This window comes from Telmatherina bonti (assembly GCF_933228915.1).
Source record: "Telmatherina bonti genome assembly, chromosome: 22".
NCBI classification, from domain to species: domain Eukaryota; kingdom Metazoa; phylum Chordata; class Actinopteri; order Atheriniformes; family Telmatherinidae; genus Telmatherina; species Telmatherina bonti.
In genome coordinates, this window is record NC_136631.1 from 34,931,175 (window position 1) to 34,945,509 (window position 14,335).

General features: G+C 37.5%; 1 protein-coding gene across 1 annotated transcript in view; it reads right to left on the reverse strand.

The window, feature by feature from the left end:
* The window catches only part of marc1 (mitochondrial amidoxime reducing component 1), a 7,273-nt gene extending 1,349 nt beyond the window's left edge, over window positions 1-5,924 (reverse strand). Inside the window, exons 1-6 of the mRNA XM_079262294.1 lie at window positions 5,596-5,924; window positions 4,105-4,275; window positions 1,827-1,989; window positions 1,609-1,752; window positions 1,270-1,331; window positions 1,044-1,115 (exon numbers count right to left, since the gene is read on the reverse strand). Coding sequence (XP_079118420.1) covers window positions 1,044-1,115; window positions 1,270-1,331; window positions 1,609-1,752; window positions 1,827-1,989; window positions 4,105-4,275; window positions 5,596-5,846 — 863 coding nt within the window. The 5' untranslated portion in view covers window positions 5,847-5,924. The remainder of the gene's footprint in view (window positions 1-1,043; window positions 1,116-1,269; window positions 1,332-1,608; window positions 1,753-1,826; window positions 1,990-4,104; window positions 4,276-5,595) is intronic.
* Between the last annotated feature and the right edge of the window lie 8,411 nt (window positions 5,925-14,335).

Consider the following 14,335-nt stretch of genomic DNA (forward strand, 5'->3'; position numbering starts at 1 on the left):
TCGGTGATTGGCCATCTTCTCCCGGTTGTGCATGTTCATGAGAAGAAAGCCACGCCCACATTCACTGCTCAGTATAACTACGCTGAGCAGTTGACCAATCAGACGCAGGCAGAGGGCGGTGCTTTCTCTGTTCTTGCAGAGGCTGATCTGAGTGGATCAATACAAAATTAAAAAGGGGGTTTGTGAAAAATGCTTCATTATTTCTTGCCCTTCTGGACTTATCAAAATAAATTATACTGAAACGTACATGATAGAGCCACTTTAAGTACCGTTACATTCAGAAGACACCCAGTGTAAACACTGGTCACACATCTGACGTTGAGCATTTTTTGTCTCAGGCAGTGACGTTTCGAAACTGAAATCCTCAGTTATGTACGTCCACATGCAGATACACACACGTAGTATTCGAAAATCTTTACTTTGGTCGGAGGCTTTTAAAAAGAACAGTTTTTAACGCCGTAAATCTGCGCTTTCATGTGGATGATAGATCCAGTCGTAGTAAAATATGCGAGATACCCTTCTACCTGTAGACAAGGCCTAAGATTACTGATGGCTGTTTGGAGGTAGATAAAAATATCTCATGAAGAAGTCTGAGGCTCTTATGTATACATATCCCCTTTATGCCATTAAACAATAAGTAAACGGCTGACTTTACAATAACAGCAGATTTATAGTGTGACAGGAACCATGTTCATTTTACTTGAACTTTTTTATTTTGGTTCAGCTCATTTAAAGCCACCAGCTTGTATTGTGGCAGTTTATGGAGTTTATGACCCATTTTGCTGCTAATCACCAGCTGTCAAGCTGCCCCTCTTTATATCCAGGCAACGAAAAAAGGAGCAGTACGGTTATTTCGAATTCCTTTTGTGAAGAACTCTGCTCACATATTTAGAAAAGAAAAGATATTCCTCATTAACACATCTTTTTCTGTTTTTTTTTAATATGTTGCTTCAAGTTTCCAATCTGCACTGCCATTTTTTTTTTAAATACATTTACCACTAAATCTATAAAGAAACTAACCTTCACTAAAGTTAAAATGTTACCTTTTAAGGGTTTCCAGGGGCTCTTTTCTGCTGATTACACCAGTCTCTGGGTCAACTGTGGTGAAAATACATCTGCCAACGACAAAAATAAGCGAGTTTGCATCTGTGCAGCAAAGATTTGAACATTTGTGTCCCAGGAATCAACCTGGCAGCTGCTTTGAACTGTTGTTGGTAAATTAAGTGATTCGCTCACATTAAAATCTGTGTGAAGTGTCAGCTGTGTTACCTTCCACATGACATTACACGCTGCAGTCGCACGCTGCCAATCTGGAGCTCTTCCCATGAATCCTGGAAAAGCAAAGCGGTTGGAGATATATTTAGTCCTCGATGTTCACACTGAAAAGGGCGAGGCATTAGTCAGAGGTAAAGATTCAAATGATTATTTTTCTGGGTGGGAAGGAGAAATTAAACAAAACCTCCGGGGTTGCAGCTCACAGACACAGTGCATCTGCTATTTTAAGACCTTTTGTACTTTAAAAAAAAAAAAAAAAAAATCTGTCTGGAGGAACTGGAAAGGAAGATGAATTTGAGGCGTAATTATGTTGGGAAAGACTACATGACAGACCTCACTGAATGCTTCACAGTCACTTATCACAATGTTTGGACGGAAACGCTCCACCGTGACATCCTTCTCCAACTTGCTGCTTAGATCCTTAACGGAAGCCTCGGAAAGCAGCATCACAGGTCCTACATCCGGGTATGCAACCTGCTGGATAAAGATTTCAAACACATCAGGGTAACCGGACACCCACCATGGAGATGTAAAGCAGCAGCACAAACTACCTCATCTTTTGGGAAAAGAGGCTCAATGTCAGCTGACCTCCTGGCCCTCATCTGCGGTTCGAAGTAGACCAAACGAAAGGTTTTCTCTGTCCCGAGATAACGGGTGAACCACTGAGACGCTTCGTCGCCACAATCTCTGCCCTGAATGGCAGCGCTGAACACTCTGTAAAGCAAAGAGAAGATGCTACGTGTCTGAAAACAGAGGTGGAAGAGAAATAAATACCACAAAGAACAGAACTAAACTCTTCACACATTCACACGTTTGATGTTTTTTCTTGTTCAAAAAGCTTAAAACGTGTTAAAATAAGGTTCAATTTTATCCAATGCTGAAGAAATTTACATTACAGGACCAATGATTTCTTATGAGTGAAGCATACACACCTCAGGTACAGTATATATACATACAATGTCAAGACGAAACAGTCACTGACCACTCCATTAGGTCCACCTTGCTAGTACCTAGTTGGACACACTTGTGCATTTCAAACTGCATGATTTATTGACATAATAAATTCAACAAGGTAAGGCTGCATAACGCAGCGGTTTTTTCCTAACCCTGTGATAAATGCTGCAATTTGTAAATATACAGATATTTGCAGATGACTTGAAAAGCATTTTAAGTTATGCTGCAATCCTGACATCTTCTTGGCATTAACCTGCACATTTGTCTGTATTGGAGACATATTCTTATCGTTATCTTGGTGTAATTGTGCTAGATCCTCAGGAATTGTTTTATTGTGTGTCATTTATGACTGCTCTCATTGGAGGCTTCCCATCCACGTCTGCAGGTCGTAGATGTACAAATGACCATTTTGAGCTCATCTGCCTCCATTGCAGGACCTGTGATGTGACCATTGCACACATGTCCACTGCGATGATGATGCTCAATGATATATTCTGCAGCTCTACAACAAGGTGTTGGAAACATCCCTTTTCCATACCGCTGTAACCTATCCCAGCAGTCACCAGGCGAGAGACAGGGTACACTCTGGACAGGTCGCCAGTCCATCACAGGGCCACACAGAGGGACAAGCAGCCATTCAGGCTAATCACACTCATTCCTAAGGAGAGTGATCAATTAACCTAACATGCATGTCTTTAGACAGTGGGAGGAAGCCGGGGTACCTGGAGAGAAACCCACCCATAAACAAGGTAAAAATGCAAACTTCATACAGAAAAGCCGCTATTCCAACCTCCTCCCAGCAACCTTCTTGCTATGAGGTTACAGTGCTAAATACTACACCACCGTGCATTCCTCCATTAGATATTTTGCTCCATGTTGACATGAAGCATCACACAGTTGCTGCACTTCCATGATGAGAATCTCCCGTTCCACCACATCCCAAATATGCTCTGATGGACCGGTGCTCTGAATGAGATCTGGTGACTGTGGAGGCCGTTGGAGGACAGTGAACTCATCGTCGTGGTGCATCATCCTGCTGGATGGAAGTATCCATCAGAAGAAGCTATATTGTGCTCATGAAGGGATGGACATGGTCAGAGACGGTTGTGTTCAGAGATATTCTTCATATCTTGGTTGGAAGCAGTGCTTACTTCCTGTTGCCTTTCCACCATCTCCAACCAGTCTGTCCACTCTCCTCTGACATAAACAAGACATGTTGGTCCAGACAACTGCAGCTTACTGGATTTTTTCCACTCTTTCAGAGCATTCCCTGTTAACCCTACAAATGGTTGTGCATGAAAATCGCAGTAAATCAGTAGTTTCTGAAACAATCATGCCACATTCAAAGTCGCGCAAATCTTCTTTCTTCCTCATCCTGACGCTCAGTTTGAACTTCACCAAGACGTCTTGAGCGTGTCTACGTGACTAAATGCATGGGGTTACTATGTGATTGGCTGATTAAATATTTGTGTTAACAAGCGATTAAACATGTGGATCTAATAAAGTGGCTGGTGAGTGGACAAACTACGGTGATTGCCCTTTGAGAGAGAAATTTCTAAATCCAAGTTGCAAAAATATGCATACACACAGTGTGTAGGTGAATTAGTATTTATAGCAATACAAATCTTATTGCTCCTAAAAACTGCATTTAACAGGTTGATTAGAAAAGGGAAGCCTTTACATGCGACATGAAACAAAAGTTACAGCTTTTATGCAATGCAGCCTTGCATGGTGGGTGCAGCATTCTGCTGCTGAGGGCCCCCACAGTGTCATGCAAATGTTGGGTGATAGTATCAGCTTCTAAAATGCAAACTTTGCTTGATCAAAATTGGAATGGTTTTGATTGTGTGGATTAAAATGACAGCAATGGAAAACCTGCAGTTGAGGATGGGGTTGACAGGCTGTTTGATGGGGAACTTCAGCTCCTCCATGCTTGGTGCGTTCAAACAAACATGACCCCCCTCGCAGGTCAGAGACACCAACACCAGACGGGGCTCCTGCCTGCCTGTCACCATGTGGCTGTCCTCAGTCACCACCAGCCAGTGTCTGCAAACACAACACACACAAAATATGTGGAACTCTCCAATCTGCATATTCAGTATAGCTGGTTTAGGTCCAGTGTTTGGACAATAAACCTGCACTCTGAACTCTTGATAGGCTTTAATAACAGGAAAGAGAAGAAACTCAAACAAGAAGGGGTTGATGATATCACTGGTTGCCTTGGATACGGCTGGTGAGTTGTGAAGAAATTCAGTTTTTTTTTTTATATTTTAACATCAGATTTCATTTTTATTCTCTGCTTAAACCAATCTGGGCTGCAAAATGTCTTTTCTAATGCTTCGAACAGCTCAAGCATGAAAAAATATTTACATATTTAAGGTTTGGGCTTAATGTGTAACCAGATTGTTTTTATAAATGTGCCTTCCAAGCCCACTGAACGTGATCTTTTAAGAAGGAAAAAGGGATCAATTTATTTGTGCAATGCACTGTTAAATTAGTCTGGTAATAAGCTAAATAAGTCTAAATGTATAACTTTTTTTGTTTTTAGCCCGTTCATGCATAGTGGTCCTGTGGTGGGCCCCTATTTACAAGCTTTTTTCTTGCATATTCATGAATGAGGAGGGTAATTTTATAAATCAATTCAGTGGGGTTTTTTTTTTTTTTTTTTTTAGAAAAATGTGAAAAATGCTGCAATGTTTTTATTATTAATTCATTGCATGAAAGGGTTAATTAACTTTAAGTTTGTGTATTTCTTTTCAGTGTTATTTTTAATGTCCAGCAATGAGGCTTGAAATTCATAAAAGTGTCTCCATGGTACTTTGAATTTGGCAAATGTGGATTTGATTTAGAACTTGCTGTGTTTGTATTTTTGTCATTTCTGTGCTATAAAACTATTAATCTATAGATCAATGTATAGATCTACATGCAAGTATCAGCCATGTTTTTGTCCCATATTTGCATGACAAACTGACAGCAAGTCATTAAGGGGGTACCACCACTTATTTTGTTCCACTGGTGCAATGAAATAGCTATTAGCACCCTACAAACCATTGTTTCATTGTAAGGTATGAAGGGGTCCAATGTGCAACAACTGCAAACAGCTGTGAAGGTTTGGAGTTTTCAACTTTTCTATTTTTTTTTTTTCTTCAAAAAGTTAATAGCCCAACAAAAGTAACTAGGATTGTGGGTGAGTTGTATTAATCCTTAAGTGGTGAAAAACTGTGAGCTGTATTTGTTTTTATATGTTAAATTTGGTCATTTGCTTGTGCAACTGTTTCGGCAGCTCAAACCTTTGTACTCATGTGTGAACAGGAGAGATAATACATGACAGGTGAAGAGTTGGAAAACTTTCTGCGCAACACTCACCGATCCTGCAGCTCTCCGAACTTCAGTCCCATTTTCTGGCATTCTGCAAGAGCCACAGGCACCGCTTTACCGGACTTGAGGGGGTGAATGAGAAGCTGCGACACTACGCCCACACGCACAGCTTTTTCTGGCCTCCACATGTATTTATATCCGAGACCAAGTCCCAGGAGAGCAGCTCCGGCTCCGCCGATCAGAAGAGCCGTTCTCTTATTCTGGGCCAGTGCGTTCCCAGTCAGCTCCCGCAGGTCCATTTTGGAGCGTCGCAGACTTTCTGGATGTTAAACTTTTTTTTGTTTTAAAGGAGCAGCAGCCAGCCAATGTGTGTTACGTTCATGGACACTCAGACAAAAGCAGTGCTCAGAGGTTGTCACGTGACACGAGTTGCGTAACCTTTTCTATCCAGCTCCCGGACATCAGGGTTTGTTTCTCACTCATGTTCTTGGTTTTATTGAACTGGAAACCCATTTCTCTGTCGTATAAACTAACATTTTGAAATAGTATTTCATATTTGGTTTTGTAACCTCATTGTAACTTTAAAGCTCATATTTACAACTTAATGTTTAATATTTCTGACATTTTAGTCCAATCATGACGTTGAATCTCATAATGATAACTTTTATCTCATAAATTGAAGCACACAATTCTTTCTTCATATTTTATATTTCTTATTTTTGATCTCATAATCATGAATCTGAATGTCATATTTATATCTTTAATGTTATTATAATAACTTAAAAGCACATAATTTTTTACATATATATAATATTTAAGATAATTTTCATAATCAAATTATTCTAAATTTCAATGCTATTAAACACTAAATCTCAAAATCTGACTTCTTTGTATGACTTTGAATTTCATCTTTTGTTACATATCACTATGATTCTCAGAATTATTATATACTATGTTGTAATTTTTTATTTAGAATTGGTGGAAACAGCCTTTCATTTATGTCGGTTACTTTATTGCTTTGTTAAAAGTTACTGCTAATTTTTGAATGCTTCATTAACTTTATGACAACAAAGAAATCACCTGAAATCATTCATTTAGACAACATAGTAAACAAATAAATTACTTAAAAGAAAAAAGTAAATATCAAAATATAACAAACAAATTCAGACAGTCAATAAGAATATTTGATATATTTAAAAAAGGTTTTAACCTGACCAGAGTTTCCCAAAATAATAAAAAAAAAAACAACAACCCCACATTACTTAGGTGATGTAACGCCATAGCTGACCTTCTCAGCTGAACTATTTTTGTCTTTGACATAGATACTCAGGTCTGTGGCCAAAGTAAAAAACAGCAGATGCTCCAGCAATGGGGGGTCAATACAGGGATTTGTCGAATGGATGCTCCTTCTGTTGCCTTTCTGTGCTGAACGTCTAATGGCTACAGGCAGATTCACCGGCACCAGGCCAGCTCACTCAATCTGGTTTGATGTTGCAAGCAAATTTTAATAATGAGATACCTTCCTAATTGCCCTTAACAACTGACACTTTGATGTGGTAATCCTGTTCATAGTTTATATCATATGATCAGTTTTTATAGTTTTTATAGGATGGAAATGTTTTTATTTTCCACAACTAACTTTGTACAGTCGTTCAGACCTTTGTTTATAACATGGGGGTGTCATGCAATCACTGCAAGATGATCAGCTTGGTATCAAAATATAAGATTATGTAGTTGGTTTGTACACGGTAATGCACCTCTATGTTGATCATTTTCTAAAAAACTCATATTAGCTACCATGGCTATAACTCCCTCACACTACAAGTTATTTAAATCTCTGACATATTTTTCTTTGTGTTTGTCTTTTCTTTGCTCAAAGTGTGTGATACCAGGGCTATTAGCGAAAGTTGCAGATGTTTATCAGGCTTGCAAAGAATTTAAAAAGCATCTAAATTATGTGAAACAATTAATTTAACTGAGAAGAAAATACTTCATATGATGCAATGTTAGGTTGTTTCACACAGAAAAAAAAAAATCTAAAAAATGCAAATATCATGCACATTTAGTTATCAAATTGCATTTGCTTAAAATCCCAAGAGTTTGCACAAATTTGGCCTGCAAAGAAAAGAACTTTGCACCTAAACTATAGCTAACCTGTTAACATAAAACAAAAAGAAAACTTTTTGCAATAATATGCTCTGGTACGATGAATCACACTTGAATTATTTTGTGATAAAGGTGTGCAGAATTACCAGAAAAACATTGTTGCTGTGCCGTAGACATATGACTTAAGGTTGTTTCACAGCCTGCAGATTCTGCAGCTTGCTGCTATTGATCAGGAATTCTGCATCATATAAAAGACTAAATATGACGCAATGTGTCCTGTGGTTGAAAATAAAAGCTATAAAAAAACAACTTTCAACAAGGTGATGATCACATTGAAAGTGAGAATGACTCACAAAGAAAAGCCTCCAAAAGAAGAAATGTGTTGCTGCATTAGATGAGCCAATCCGTTTGAAGGAAAACCACAAAAAATGTGTGGAAATAAATACATTTTGATTTAACAGTTTTTAACAAAAGGATAAGTCAATATATAATATTTGTGCAACTAGTTTAGGTTATGGATCTCAAACTCTGGTCCTCCAGGGCCACTCTCCTGCCAGTTTTAGATGTTTCCCTGCTTTGATGCACAGAGAAATCTGTTGGACACATTTTACTTAAATCACAAATACTTGAACATCTAAAACCTTTTGAACAGTAACTCTGAAGGAATAAAGGTTGACATTCCTGGTTTAGGTGGTGTGAATTTACTTAATAAGACGTCTGATTTTGTTGTGACCGTTTTCATGCAAAAAAAATAAACCCTTTCAAAGGCTGCTGGGTGTCAGTATAATAAAAAAAAAAAAAAAAACAATAACACACAAATCAATTAATTTCTGTATCATTTAGTTCACTTAAGAGTCAGAAGGAAGTTGGAGCCTGGCAATCATGATGCAAGGGGCAGGGTACACCCTGCACAGGTCGCCCAATCATCACAGGGCCAAACAACCATTTTCCTAAAGAGAATTTAGAGCAGGGCTGCCCCAACTTAGTCCTCAAGGGCTGCTGTCCTGCAGGTTTTCAGTGTATTCCTGCTCCAACACAGCTGGCTTCCATTAAATTGATCCAACAGCCAATGAAGTTCTGCACAATGACTGATTAGTTTGAGTCAGGTGTGTTGGAGCAGGCATACATTGAAAAAAGTTGAATTGAATTGAATTGTTTAAACCCCCCAGCAAAGGCTCAAAGCAGCGACTGTTTTGGTTTGAAGCCACCACCCTGACCATTACGCCACTGTGCAGCCCTAAACAAAGTCCTAATTGAGGAAAATCATTATTTATCAGTGTTTGCCACCAAATTATAGAAGAAAATGACATTTGTCCTCTTTGTGATGGGATTAACTCATAGAAGTGATTATTTTGTGCTTCAATCAAAGGATAATTTTGTTTTTTGTAGGTTTTGTAGAGGAAAATTTTATCGACATTGTATCCTTTATAAATTGTTTAAGTAGATTAACAGTAAAAGCGCAAACATAAACACACTCACACATAAAAACATTTGCTACTTTATGTGTTTTACATATTTGCTGAGTTATTATAAATAAGGACTACTTAATTTGGTCATATTAGGGTCCAAATGAAGTTTTGCAGGTTTTTCTCCAGTAAACTAAAAACAATGGGTCCTTGTGCAGAACATGGATGTTGGCTTAATGTAAGTCTGGTGTGTTGGAACAGGGAAATACTGCAGGCCAGTGGCCCCCGCTGAATTGAGCAGCCCTGCTCGAAATAGTTTAAACATATACGTACTGCCACAAGAAATTACGTAATGATACACTGTCACACTTTTGCTCGTGACTAACCTGCTGTAGGTTGTCCGGAACTGGACCTCTGTCAGAATTCCTAGGAGGAAACCATCTGGTCCAAATGGTCATTTCTATACATTCAGCAGGCTTTTTTTTTTTTTTTTTTCCCTTAAACCATGTGTGTAAAAATAGAAGAGATGGTAAAATCACAAGAGTACAGCTGGCATGATGTTTATCGTGGTAATAAATGTAAAATAATCATAAAAAGAAAAAAATATTTTTATTATATATAGTAACTGCATGACTGTGGCTTCAAAATAAGCACAATCCAACATTAAAAAAAAGAAAGCTTTTTATTGATAAAATAATATTCTTCATCATAAACAACACAATATTGTTTACAGATGTGGCATCTTTTTTTTTTTTTTTTGTTGCTAAACAAATTCTTAGTCTCAACTGTATCCCGTGGCACGAAATTTTCAAGTAATGTTTGAGCACAATTTTTGTCTGCGTTCAGACAGTCCACTTCATGCAAGCGACCGGAAAAACATGTTGGTGCAACATGACGCAATCCTTATTTATAGCCAACAATTCTCACAAAACATGTACAATAATTCTTCCTCCGTCACGTATAAAATTTCCACCCAGCACAGCGGCTCTGTTTCTCTACATGAGAGCAGTTTCTGAGACACCAGGCAAGCATTTGCATGTAATGTTTGCACCTGTTTTTATGTGTTACATGAGCAGGATTTCACCCACGAGGCAAAAAATAAATGCCAAAAAGTTAAAAGGAAAAAAAAAAAAAAAAGAAAATCCACCCACAGACACATGTTAAGATCATCTGTGATGATCAGTTTATTTCTGGATACAGGAATAAAAATATTGCTGCTCATTTACTAGAACTCCCTCATAGCTCATGTATTTATGCTTCAGGGGGTGATTTCCTACATTCCCAAGATTGGCTGCAGACAATCAGAGAAAGCAGGTAAACAGCTCATTACAGGAAGCTGATAGAAAAGATAGACACTAATTTTGTGTACAACAAATAGACAACTCGGTTTGCTGATTTCTGATAAGCAATTCACCTTTATATTCACGGCTTTGCAGATGTATTTTTGATAGATTTCATCAGAAAACTTAATGTTTTTGCTCTGAAAAAAGGTTATCAAAAGCAGATGCTTTCAGTATTTTCAAGCAACATACCATTATATTTTTTAAATGATTGAAGAATAAACAATTATTTGTTGCAGCCTTTCCTTGTGCACTTTTATCCTGTTTCAGGTGAGTCCATCTCCTCTCTGATGACTATTTTAGCTGCATAATTGTTAACCTCATCTCTCTGTTTCATTTTTAAAAAGTAATCTAAAAAATGAGTTTAGCCACTGGCAAAGATTAAAACTCTGCTGCACTGGCAGAAATAAATCAAATGTGAGAAAAATACAACACAAAGCACCAAAACATACCCAGACATGCATGCAATCTGAGCTGAAAGGGGATTTTTGCTTTTTCTATCAGTCATTACGACTTAGTTTATCACGATTATCTGTGATTGACAACCAACTAATTATTCATTGTACCAACATGGCAAGCCCCCCTCCCCCCTTCCAGTCTGTCACTCTGCTATTAGAATAGCTTGTATGACTGATCCAGATGTGATTCACACAGTTTTGAATGCTTCATGTTTGAAGAGCTGGTTTTTTGAGTGGTTAGTCAGTCAATTCTTTGAAGCCTCTGAGTAGTGTGGTAAAAAAAAAAGCACAATGAAAAAATGGAGCTTTAATGGATATTAATCGTGACCACAATCCATCTAAGCCTTTAAACCTAAGGAGTTTTTTTTTTATTCAGCAGATTAGAAATTAGCCCAGGTTCACCACAAACACATGTAAAAAACATGTAATCAGTTTATGTGTCTGGTTTTTGTCTTAAAACTATCAATGTTATAAGCCAAGGTTACATCAGAGAGGAAAACCTGCTTATCTATTAATCCACTGGAATGTATTCTGGCTCAGATAAAGAATCAATCTAAGAAAATAAGGGATCAAAGCACATTTATTTATCATTGTGATGCCCTTCATCAGACTGTTAATCTCTATGTCCTGATCCAACATTTCAAGTTCTAATAACAATTTATGATGTGATATGCCAAAGCTAAGAAACATTCAGCTCCATGATACAACACATAACAACCAGAAGATAGTCCAGTAGCCACACAGAGTATGCCTTTTCTGATTATTAACAGTTATTAAGAGTACTCAGTGGAGTACAAATGATGACGAAGGGGTATTTTTCTAAAGAACGTTTCTAGTTCTTTTCATTTACATGTACATAAGAGTTTTTGATCAATAATTTTGCAGTGGTTAGAAACCCTCCTGTTATCTTTTCATTCTTTATTCACCTTTTGTCGTTCGGGTATACAATGACCTCGCCTCACCAATAATCTAAATAAGAGGAATTTTATTTGATCATAAATGCTGACTATTTTGCAAGAAGGAATAACTGGTACTTAATCAGAAACTGTCTGAATAGCAGAGCTTTTCATGTCTGCAGTGCAAAACGGCTGCGTTCATTCAGTGGACACCCCTTTTTTTTGTTTTTTCAACATGGCTGTTATATCTGTTCTCTTTTTTAAACTAGATTTATAATTATAATCATTAGTTCTTAAGATATTGCAAAGGTAGTAAACAATATTTTTTTTATGAAGAGATAGTAGATGTACAGCTCAGGGATCACAAGCCCTGATCCTGAAGACATCTTTGTCCTGCAAGTCATGGATGTTGATAGCAAGCAGTTTAAGATCAGCTTAATTTCAGGTGTGTCGCAGCAGGGAAACTTCTAAAACCTGTAGGACAGCGGACTTCAAGGACCAGGGTTGCTGATCCCTTTAAATGGCAAAAGGAAGTATCACAAATGCATAGAAAGTTGTTTTGAATTCAGTTTAGTGAAGACAATTCTTGTGGTTGTGCAGGAGAGATACGCTGGACTTTTGTTTTTCTTTGGGATGTGTTAGAGGGCTCTTCTCTCCTTTACTATTAGGAAACTCAGGCGTTTTGTTTTTAGATGTTCCAACCATGGAAATCCTCCCCTGCAGTCTGGGTCCATGAGAGATGAAGAAAAGGTTTCCACCTCACATCCAGTCCAACCTGCTTCCCATGGTTCTTCTCTGGGCCCCCATTGGTTGGATTCCCCATTTATCAATTTTAGGATTGTGTATCACAGACTATGCATATCGTATCAATTATTTCAGTGCTTGCTGGACTGTAAGAATGGTTCTGAAATCTGCAGCAGGTTTACAGACTGAATGCAGAACTGAACAAAACTTTAATGCTTGTGTCTTATACAGAAATGGGATTGTACATCTGCATGAAAAGGTTTTACTTCTGTCTAGGATCAGTCAGCAGTGTGTATGATGGGGTCACTTTAGGAAAAGTTACAATATCTATAGTTGAGGAAACAATAGTAAAGGAGTTTTCTACACAATTTTAGGTCATTTTTGACCCAAAAACAGGAGGGTTGGGATGTCATGTAAATCCCATATATAAATATTTGTGCTGTAATTATATGCTTTTGTCCCGATTTGATTCTGAGGAAAAAACAACACAGTATCCAGACCATCATTCTGCTGCTATAATGCCCAATAAGACATGTAAAAAGCTCAATAAAAGCAATTGAAATGACAAAAATTTAATAATGGATTTGTTTGAAAAAGAAAACAGAATTTTTTTTCTTAACAAAAATTCAATTTTAAAATTGTGAAGCAAAATAAAAAAAAAAAAAAAATATATATATATATATATATATATTATATATATATATATATATATATATATATATATATATATATATATATATATATATATGTACACATACATATATGCATGTTTTTAGGAATTAACAGCACGTAAAAGGGTTGTTGCTCAAAGTGTAATAACTGGGAAAAGGTTTCCAGTGTCCAGTTGGTCTGAAAGCAACTGTGACATAAATAATAAAACCTTTTACGCCTTATGCACGTATATTATTGTGGCCATAACCATGGATTTCCAACTCTGAACCCTAATCACTACCATACGAGAGCAGAAAAAAAAAGTGAAAGGACAGTGAGAACACTGGGCGTTGGCTTAGCATGAGAGTCTGGGGAAAGCCTGAAAATATACAAAACTAACAGTCATCTTTCTAAACCCTAACAGTTTATATATTTGTTCATTTCATTTGTAAGGAAAAAAAAAAATCACACACAGTAAGCGATGTATACAGTGTGATGATTATTTCTTGGTCTGATGCAAATAATATTTAACACCGGGCTGTTTTTACATTTTTTGTGATTTTAAACAAATAATAGTTAATATGCTAATAAGTTTAAAAGGCGTTTGTCTGGAAACACAGTCGCAGTGGTTGTTTCTGCTGCTGCTTAGTGTCAGCAAAGCCAATTAAAAGCTGAAAGAAATCTCTTAATTTAAGCACCATTGTCTGGTAAAAGCATGCAAGCTGAATTTCATGAAAATTTTGCAGACAGGATCTCTGACATTCTTCAAATAAACTTTGGCATCACAGTACTGCTGGACCTCATAATGTTTAACAGCTCCTTTCATAGCGCCGTAGCTGAGCCACATACATAAACTACACTGGCTCTATTGGAAACTATATGCAGGAAATCTGCATCTGCTCTGACTTCTGGACTCAGCAGAGCCTAAACAAAGTTAGTAATTACCCACCAAATGAACTGGTGTCAAATTACCGTCCAGGCCAGTCTCCTGCAGGTTTTTGTTGTGTCCCTGCTCCAACACACCTGACAGAAATGAATAAAAATGCTGACAGGAGGCCGTTGGATCCATTTGATTAGAATCAGGTGTGTTGGTGAAGGGAAACATAAAAAAGCTGCTGGAAACTGGCCCTCGATGACCGGAGTTTGACACCCCCTGAGTGGATTAAATAACAGAAACACCTGACATC